This window comes from Actinia tenebrosa, unplaced genomic scaffold (assembly GCF_029948245.1).
Source record: "Actinia tenebrosa isolate PJP-AT-01 unplaced genomic scaffold, QUT_ActTen_1.0 PGA_scaffold7__59_contigs__length_16204524, whole genome shotgun sequence".
Taxonomy (NCBI): domain Eukaryota; kingdom Metazoa; phylum Cnidaria; class Anthozoa; order Actiniaria; family Actiniidae; genus Actinia; species Actinia tenebrosa.
In genome coordinates this window covers 7,539,145-7,549,607 of record NW_028292584.1, presented here as the reverse complement: position 1 = coordinate 7,549,607, position 10,463 = coordinate 7,539,145, and the positions used below count along the sequence as shown (strand labels likewise).

The 10,463-nt window shown below is 39.4% G+C and overlaps 1 protein-coding gene across 1 annotated transcript; it reads left to right on the top strand.

The window, feature by feature from the left end:
- The first annotated feature begins 809 nt into the window (after nt 1-809).
- LOC116292694 (von Willebrand factor A domain-containing protein 7) lies at nt 810-9,057 on the top strand. The gene is made up of 7 exons (XM_089040418.1): nt 810-1,022; nt 3,277-3,433; nt 4,706-5,013; nt 5,985-6,119; nt 6,945-7,410; nt 7,817-8,016; nt 8,395-9,057. Exons 1-7 carry the CDS (start codon nt 878-880, stop codon nt 8,961-8,963), a joined length of 1,980 nt encoding a protein of 659 aa, XP_088896544.1. The 5' UTR covers nt 810-877; the 3' UTR covers nt 8,964-9,057.
- Nucleotides 9,058-10,463: the final 1,406 nt, after the last annotated feature.

Sequence of the window (10,463 nt, the reverse complement as noted above, 5' to 3'; positions counted from 1 at the left end):
CTATTTAAAGAATCAATTCTGAAAATATTGTGCAAAGGCTTATAAGCACTTTAAGTATAATTTTAGACTTCAATCGTACGATAGAGTTTCTCGCGCTATGATTGGTCGAGCGACCAGTGATAATCATTGCTCGAGCGGTGCTTGGTTTCCCAGAGTTTGCAAGAGTGAATGTAACACTAAAACGTTGTTTATTCTAGATATATTTCGTCTTTTCTCTGATATTCAAATCTAAAATGATACTGAAGCAATTATTCCCCTCAGGCTCAGTGAATTATGGTGAATATTTACCTCCCCGTTCGAAGACTCACGGCTGGGCAAATATTCCACGGGAAATCACTTCGCCTTCACGCAAACAATTGTTAAATGTTCTAGTCTTTCCCCCCACACACATTTTGTAATCGACTAAGTAGTGTAATTGCCTAGCTCATTTAGCTCGCTATAGTTATTCTAGATAGTCCCATACCAATAATTCTTTTGTAAATATAATTATATTATTTTCTCATTCATTCTAATCTATATAGGATAAATAAAGCACTTCGTTTAGTATTGTCCTAATGTTGGCCCGGATAGGGATCCTGGTTCTACAATTTAATATCATTAGAATATTGGGTCACCATATTAGGTCTCTAAAAACGGTGTTGTCGACATTTTGTCTGAAATATAAAAAGAAAAAAAAAAGAAAAACGTTCTCGTCTATCAATCAAACTGAGTGACTGCCTGTTTGGCGAGAATAAATGTGTTTATTTTTCATATACTTCAACGTGTCATTCAAAATTATCAATATTAAATAAATGTATTCGTCTTCCTGTCTTGGTCACTTTAAGTGAGGTTTTCACTTGATGCACACGGCTTTGCAATCTTAGTTCTAAGTTTTGTTATGAAGGTCCATGGAGCATGTCTTCGGTTCTTTGCCATTTCTCTTTTTATCGCAACATTTGCTTTAGCAGCAAAGGATTATACAAGCGATATGAATGAGGTTCGTTCGGCAATGATGTCTTACGCCTGTGGCAGCCCTCCAAAAGGTATTTTAAATCTTTCTTAACGTCAGTTTTATCGAACCTTTAAACAACCTCTGGGATGGTCTAAATAAGTCATAGCATGGCTAAGTCACAGATTGAACCCAAAACTACTTTTGGACTGATCCAGTCAGGGCACGGCTAAGTCACAGATTGAACCCTAAACTACTTTTGGGCTGATCTAGTCAGGGCACGGCTAACTCACAGATTGAACCCTGAACTACTTCTGGGCTGATCTAAGACAGGGCATGGCTAATTCAATAGAACCATGAGGGCGTGCATGGCTGACTCAAAAACCGAATTGGATAGTGAGTTAGGTTTTGCGATGGGGGGGGGGGGGGGGGGAGGGATTGGAAATGAACCGTTGTGAACACTGAAAAAAAGAACCATTCAAATCAATGGAAAGACCTATTAACAAGTCCTGATGCAAGTCCCAGAGAGGAGAGGCGAGTGCACTACCCATTTCTTTGAACCCACGTGACAGTTTTGTGTGCTTGATATCCAATCAGGTACTGCCACGCCAACATGTCTTGCAAAAAATCAGCAAAATTGTCTTAATTTTTTCATGTTGTAGAAATTTCTTTTCTTTTGCTCTTTTTACTCAGTCGAAAGAAAGGCGAAGAAAAGCTTGAAAGTTTACAAAATCTAAAGGTTTTCAGAACGTAACTTTATTATTTTTCATAATACTTTCGATTTTAAAAATAAATTAGATTCAATAAGCTGGTTCAATTGCTTAAGGGGGTTGACAAAGACTTAAGCTAAAACAAAATGGAATATTTCCATCAAAGCGCTTTAACACGGTGGATTTTAGCTGAAACTCTATAATGCAACAGCTGAGCGGGGAAAAAAACTTTCAGATAATAATACTTAAACTCCAATTGTAAAACACTAGACTATACCACTTCAGTGCACTTTAAATTACACTCTGCTCTGGTAACTACTTCCTTGTGTAGCTAGCTGAAACCAGTCTTTTATACAACGACCGGTAGAGACAACTTTCAGCGTATACTTTAGCTCCCATTGTACAATACTAGACCACTTCCAAGAATTGATTTAAAACTGGTTTTTGATCTTTGACTTTTGATTTGTGATAAAGACATGCATCGCCTTGAGAAAGTGCCAGAAATAAGCCGTTTGATTTCACTTTGTATAATTCTCGTCTCGTAAAACGACTTTCTTGACGATAAATTCGAAATAATGTATATGGCTTATATATCGCTTATACAAGTCTGTTCTAAGCACTTAATAACATAACGTTAAAGGAATAAATAAATAAGATAGATAATATGATTATAAAGAAAAAGCTAACTTAAATAAATGAGTCTTGAGTTTAGATTTAAATAAAGATACTGGAAATATTTCTAATTGAAGAAGGTAGAGAGTTCCAGAGGAGCGGAGCAGCAACTGAGAAAGAACGTAGACCATAGGACTTGAGATTATAAGATTTTGAAGACAGCAACAAGTGAGAAGACGAGCGAAGATTTCTAGCAGATTTGTGAACGGTGATGAGTTCCTTGAGGTAAACAGAAGAAAGACCATGAAGTGCTTTAAATGCTAGTCGAATTATTTTAAACTTAATACGTTCAGCAACAGGACAGTATAGGACACTGTTATACTCAGTTGAGCATGTTGTTTACGGGTTCTCTGCTCTAGCCGAAGAGTCTTTCTCGGCCAAGTTTCATGGAAACGTAAGACGTTGAAATAAAAGCCTTTTTGTTTAATTAGTGGGGGAAAATTGAAACTAAATATATCAAGTAGCTGGTATAAATTATCAAGTAACGAGTAAATGGATAAAGACTATAATATTTGTTTTCGTTTAAAAGGTTTGCAAACAGGAAAATACATGTAAAAAAAGCTATTCAGAATTCTTGAAAAGAATGGGAAACTTTAAGTCGATAAATAAAAGATCTGATAACTAACTTTGGTGAGGAGGTCTGCAAACAGAAGTTAGACGAAAAATAAACGCAAAAATCTCAAATTCTTAGATTAATAAAAGAACCTGATGTCTTTGTTGACGGAGGTTTGCAAAAGATAAAGAGAAATATAGGGAAAAAATGGAAACCTTGTCTTGTCTGCCATGCATATCATTGTCTTGAGAACTCGAAGAATATTCTGTGTTTGAGTTGGTATCAAATATTCATGGGTCTTCTCATATGCAACCGATAAACAAAGAAATGATACTCCAGAGAATGACACATGGTATCAAAAGGGAAAACATTACGCAAAAGCTAACGTGAATTATGTTTTCCAATTCCATTAGCTGGAAAATGCACTCCATCGAACAAGCTCATGGGCGTTATCGGAGAACTTGAGAAATCAGTGTTTGCTGCAAAATCTCAACGCTATCGCCCAAGCAAAGCTCGTATAGACAGGATCAAGAAAAACATCGAACTGGCGAGCAAATACAACAGCAAAAGGTAATAGCCTACTTCCGAAATAAAATAAATAAATCACTTTATTTACGTGTCTAGTCGTTCTAGCGCTTTCGCACTAATTGGGGACACTTTTCGCTCACTCGCACTACCACTACATTTAATATTCTATGCACACAACGCTCAACTCACATGTTGATTTTTACGGAGGGAGGAAACCGGAGAACACGGAGAAAACCCTCGTAGCACAGGAGCGGAACAACACATCAAACAAACTCAATTCACATGTGGCGACCGCAGAGCTCGAACCAGCGACCCGACCCGTTGGACTCACAGCGGTGAAAGACGACGCGTTAGCCGCGAACGCCACCCATGCTACCCAAATGTACTTCTCTTGTCACGCACAAAGGTTCCAATGCGAGGCTTCGCGTGTAATACTCAGTGGTTCGTGAAAGGAGAAAAGAATTAATTAAATTTAACATGTAGCCTTGTCCTAAAATCTTTGTGTGTGACAAGCGAAGCATATCTCGGAAGTGAATTATTTTAACATTTTAAAATATTTTACAAAATATAAATGTATATGTGTTTAAAGTGCTACTACGACGAAAATCGCTCAAACTTGGATTCAGCTGAAACTTCCTAAAAATACTCTTTAAAGGTCCAATAATCACTGTATGAAGTGTTTTCTCGATATTCAGTACGAAAGTATGATATTTTTGCGATTATTTTTTGGAGTCTGTGACGTCATACACTCAACATCGAACATTGCTACATATATTTCTTTGTATATAAATCCTTAATTTATTTTATTCCTATGAAGCCCAAAGGGTGGCTAATGTGCTTATTTCACATTACTTGTGACTATAATTTATATTTTGGGGTGTTTGGGTATTTCTTTCTCCCTTTACTACTGATATTTTGATCATAAACTACAAAGAAATGTATGTAGCAATGTTCGATGTTGAGTCTATGACGTCACAGACTCCAAAAAATAATCGTAAAAATATCATACTTTCGTCCTGAATATCGAGAAAACACTTCATACAGTGATTATTGGACCTTTAAAGAGTATTCTTAAGAAGATTCAGCTGAATCCAAGTTTGAGCGATTTTCGTCGTAGTAGCACTTTAAGATATTCAAAAACCTGCACCATTGGTAAAATGTTACGTACTGAAACTTGGAATCACAAATTAAAACTAGCGAGTAAAACACAAAAATTAATTATTTTAAATTGAATTTAAAAGTTGATTATTCACTCATTTGTTTTTAATTAAATGGATTATTAAAAGCTAAATTGTGATTTTTTTCTCTTTAAAGATTTACATTGGATTCTCTTGGATCTGGGCTGTACACATCAATGAAACTAATGCCCTCTGCGCCAGGCCGTAAGCGAAGTTTACTCACAGGAGCCGAGATGTTTCTTGAATCCGTGAAGAAAGAGCTTGGAGGGAAAGTATTCGATAAAGTCATAAGTGTTAAAGGAGATGTGACTCTGATCTTTGTCATTGATGACACTGGAAGCATGGGAAGTTTTATTGACGCTGCAAAAGCACTTGCTACTACTATCATCAACACTAAACGAGATTTCGATGTGGAATATATTTTATCACCATACAACGACCCAGGTAAGTTCCAACGAGAAAAAATGAACTAAGAGAGGGGATCTCTGGTATTCATGCTTGTAGCCACCAAAGGCACCTGTGCGATGCTATTATTAGAATCACATTTGCCATCGTTTGTTCTTCTGCACGCGCCAACTGCACGCGCTCTATGCCTTTTTTTTAATGTTTTTTTGAAAAAGACAAGAAAAATTAAACATGAGCAAACAGGGTAGAGCGCGCGCAGTAAGCCTCAACAATGTGAAATGAAGATTCATTCAATAACTGCTATTATAAATGATCGATTTGTCATTTTTATACAAAATAAAGTATATTGCAATTTGTAATTTTATAGAGGAAAAAAAACTTGCTTACTGTGATGCGTGGAGCCATAAAGTACTTGGGAATTGGCAGAACACTCACGGAAGTGTCGACAAACACCTCGCTACGCGTCGTGCTTCTCCTAACACTTTTCTAGCATTCTGCCAACCCCCGCGTGCTTTATAACTTCACACACGCAGCAGGCGGGCGCGTTTTCTATTTCTTCATTATAAGAACTCTCCATCATCATCATCATCATCATCATCATCATCATCATATCATCAAGCCTCGGCCAGACCAACACTCAAGGTCTTGAAATAACTGAGGAGACGGTGCTGCCTTTTTAATTACATCTGCAAATGGTTAGACCTTCAAGACTTCTCGGACAAGGACTTAAAACCGTAGGCCCCGTCTGTCTTCACTATATAACCTTGTATGAGGCGGACGTAAAAGATCCACTTAAGACGCTGGTGACGAGCATCTTCAGTGCCCGTGCTAACCGGCTGCCTTATCAATTGGGTCGCAAGGCCTGTTAGGCATCAAGCCGTCCACCCAGGAGTGGTAAACGCATTAGATTAGATTGGTGCCTTTCAGACTTGGCATGCAGTATGCAACAAAGACATTCTGTAGCTGTAAGCCATCTCTAACCACACTTTTTTATTTGCTTGAACATTTAGAGACCGGCAATGTAACCACTATGACGTCAGATCAAAAGGATCAGTTTGTAAAAGAAATTGGAAAACTGAGTGCGCATGGCGGAGGCGACTGCCCGGAACTTGCATTTGCGGGAATGCTCAATGCAATCGCTGCAGGTAAGGCTGGTTGGGCATTGAATAACTCAGTAAACGCAGCATAAAGCCTCCATTAAGCGACCAACCTCCATTTATCGACCATTCTCAGTTTTCGGGGGCGCAGCTAGTTTTCAAAGTCCAATAGACCCCTATCGAATTCCAAATTACCGCTGTGTTTCTTGATTACAGACTCATCTGCACAGGGCCTCGAGTTTGTGCAGAATATTCACGTGTTCCAGTCAAGGTCCGTCGAGTTTCAAAATGTTTGTATTGTTGAAGTTGTGCATTCTTTACTTTTCTGTTGGTATTTGTGAATATTAAGACACTGATACGAGGCTAACCCTGTGCAAATGAGTCTGTAATCAAGGAACACAGCGGTAATTTGGAATTCGAAACTGGTCTATTATACCTCTCTCATCTCTGGACTCTCAGATTCCATCCCTGGAATTCGCATCAAATGCGAGTATAGCTTAGCTTGTTACTTCTCTTCCTGATTCGAGGGGTTTTCTCCAGGTGTCGAGTTTTCCACCAATCTTTTGCGCAAAAATTTAAATTTAAATTCAATCTTTAAATTAGTAAAGTAGAAACACTATAAGTGTGTAAAATAAATACCACTCAATACTGCTAAATTATGCTAATCCTATTGTTTTCTATTGTTTAATTAGCACTATATATTACTAAATAGTGCAAAGTGTTGCACACTTTTAGTGTTTGTACTCTAGTGCCCTGACTTAGATAGCCTAGAGGTTGATGCACGCTATGACTAGAATGGAGTCTTCGGTGTCAAAAGGCAAGCGTTTTACTGCAGCGCTACTGAATTACATCATTTTAAATTGTTCACAACAGGCCCAAACATGGCTTCACCCATGTTTGTGTTTACCGATGCAACTGCAAAAGACTACAGCGAAAAGAACATGGAAAGACTTCTCGACGAGGCCTACATGCTTGAACTCAACATCAATTTCTTTGTTCGGAATAGTCCTTGTGGCGAGAAGTCGCATAAACCGTATGAAGAACTTGCCGAGAAGACTTGTGGCCAAATGATATATCTACCCTCCGCCAGTTACCTCTCCAGTCTTACTGGCCTCGCACAAAAGTCTTTGGTTGGAAAAACCTGTTTGAGTTCGGGTGGTTTTGGATATGGACCTGGAAAGAGGCGTAAGAGGGCAGCTGGAGATAGCGTGTATGTAATTTCAGTGGATGATATAACAGATGCAGTGATGATTACTGTGAGAGCTGCTAATGATAACACAGGTATTACCCTGACTACGCCTAGTGGGGTGGTGGTGTCTGATCCAAGTGTACGAATAAGGTGAGAAAAATATATTGAACTCCATCATTACTTACTTTGTTTAACGAATGCGCATGAGAAGGCAAATTAATATGGATTCAACTCAAACAAAGAATTTCATTCCCATGGGAATATGAGATTCCTATTCTTGCGTATTATTCCCTAGGGCATCTCTATTTAAAATATTGATTTTTTAATTTCAAATGCTGGGGAAGAAACGCCGCATTTTCTTTTGAAAAAAAAGTAATATTTTAAAGTAAGTTTCAGCTACAGTAACACTTTGAGCAAATTATGCTAATATGAATATCTGTCATCTGATTGGATAAAACATTGAGACAATTCTGACGATCCGATTGGCTGACCTTGAAGTCTATTGTGAATTTCAATTCCTTTGTTTATATAACGTGTTTCTGTGATCTCACTGCAGTGTCGGCAAGGGGTACATCTACGACATCACAAACCCTCCACCAGGACAATGGACACTGACAGTTAGCGCCTCAGCTGGAGCCCATAGTTACGATGTCCAGGGAACAAGCAAATCTAATGTGGACTTCAGTTATTTCTTCATCATGGTTCCTACATCAGGAAGAAACAGGGAGCCCATATCTGTGCCTTATCCACTTACGGGTAAGTATGAGTGACACTGAAAGAGACGTACGATAAAAATGAAAGATTTTTTCTTGATCCCTTTCTTCACACTGCTTTTAATGAGGATCAGATCTTGTGTGAGAATTGAAAAGAGTGCCGCGCGGATGATGTCCTCAAACCGTTAATTATGCTTAACCAAGTTAAGTCATGTGTGGATGAAATGCCACTCTGCGTATAATCATCCATCCATCCTTCCCTCTCTCCCTCCCTCCCTCCCTCCCTCCCTCCATCCATCCCTCCCTCCCTCCCTCCCTCCCTCCCTCCATCCCTCCATCCATCCATCCATCCCTCCATCCATCCATTCATCCATCCTTCCATCCATCCATTTATTCAGGCAGCTTTCTTTTCTTTGACTAGGTGTAAAAGCAAAGGCAATTGTGACTATAACAGGAGTGGATAAACTACAGTCAAGCTCACTCGCGCTTAGTTTGATAGACAAGAACGGCAACCTAATCGGAGACGCTGACAGCTTTACACCTCAAGGTGCAAGTGGAGTTCACTTCCTCGCCACAATGTCACCACCAACAGGCCCATTCAAGCTTCTCCTAAAAGGAAAAACCAAGGGCGGATACCCATTTAAGCGCAACTCTCGCACGGTCATCGAAGCCAATAGCGCTGTTCTTACTCTCTTGTACACCAAAAATGACCAAACCATCCCAGCCGGTGGGACTTCCTACGCCTTCCTGGTGCTCCACAACTCAGGGAAGGTAACCGAACGATTCACGATCACTGCGAAGGACAACCTTGGTTTGGTGTATAGCTTTACCAGCAGTAAGACGGTGCGTTCCAAAGGAGCAAATACCATCGTGGTGCGTGTACGAGCCAGCGTAGGTGACAGAGGAAAAACAGCCACCGTGTTCGTTCGTGCAACTGGAGAAACATCTAAGGTAGTGACTGGTTATGCCCTAACAATGTTGGTAGTCTAAGTATCATCTTCGTGCTTTGTGTGTTAAACCTGAGTATCTGATTGGATCGATCATAGACATGAATAAACTGAACAACACTAGATTTAGATTTAAATTTGAGCAATGTGTAAAAACAACGATAAAAATATCAACTGTCTCCCTCGATGAAAGGAAATCCAGGGCGATTTAGGATTCTGCAATCTGAAGGTGGAATTATTGATTCCAAAATCGTATTTTTAGTTTCAATTCCACTACTTGGATTCCAGATTGTACATCTAGGATTCAGTGTTCCATACCTTTACTTGGATTTAACTTTCCATGTATTTCCTGGATATCCGCTTCAAATCTTACTTATTTATTCCTAATCTCATGTTCCATATCCTACGTGTCAACCCGGGGAGGGGGGTACTACCACCCCAACTTGGGTAGGGGTGTGCCGCCAGGACCTCGAAACCCTGACCCTTTCCCAGACCTAATATTTTGATTTTACATACCCTACTCCAGACAAAAACTAAGAATTGTACACCCTATCCCAGACTAAAAGACGGAAAATACGGTTTTACAATCGATTGCAATCAATATTTACTAACATTTTTCATTGTTTTTGGTCGGCAGAAAGCGTAGCCTGATTCGCCAGACAAAAACGACCAAATCGTTAACCCTATCCCAGACTAAAATGATACTCTATCCCAGACAAAATGTCAAAAAATGATACCCTACCCCAGACCCAGAAGCCGAAAAACCATACCCTATAGGGCGGCACATACCCGTATAGCAAATATAGGGGAGTACCCCCCCCCCCCCCCCCCCCCCCCCGGTCGTGTCAAAAGTCATTTTGAGTTTAGTTTTGCGTGTCTGGATTCCCTACATCGAGCTAAAATGTTGTCCCTACAATAAAGAATTAAACCCACTCATACTGAAAAAGAAATTGTAAATCTATCATGCATTTTCCCCTAACTAATAAATACACGCATTGCTCAAGGCAAACAGAAAGTAAACACCTTTATAGATGTTGAATATAATTGTAACATTAATAAGGCTTTGTCCATCAAGGGAAATAAATAAAAATAATTCTAGACATTTTTGTTCGAGTTTATACCTGACAAACCAATTTTATCGAGAGCCCTGAACGAATCCAGATACTCTTGCAGCCCCAGACCAATACCACGCGCGCGCTTTGTTCCTCGATTGATAAATGGACTTCACAAAATGCAAAGCTTAGGGTCAGTACTCGAAACTTAAGGCTAATTCTTTCATATCGTCTTTATTAATACATTATCTAGGTCTCACAAAAGTATACTCGCAAAATTTTTGGTATACTGGGAGAAAACGAACATTTATTTTCTCACTCACACTCTTCTAAATTCTTAGAAAACGTGCTGAAATGCACGCAGGCGTAGACGTTTTTCTCTGGTGTCGGCTAACCCTGAGCAACAGAGAACGCTTGGTCCTGTTTTAACGAACACTCTTTACCCCCCCCCCCCCCCCCCGTAAAAGTTATTTATTGCACATGTAATTTAA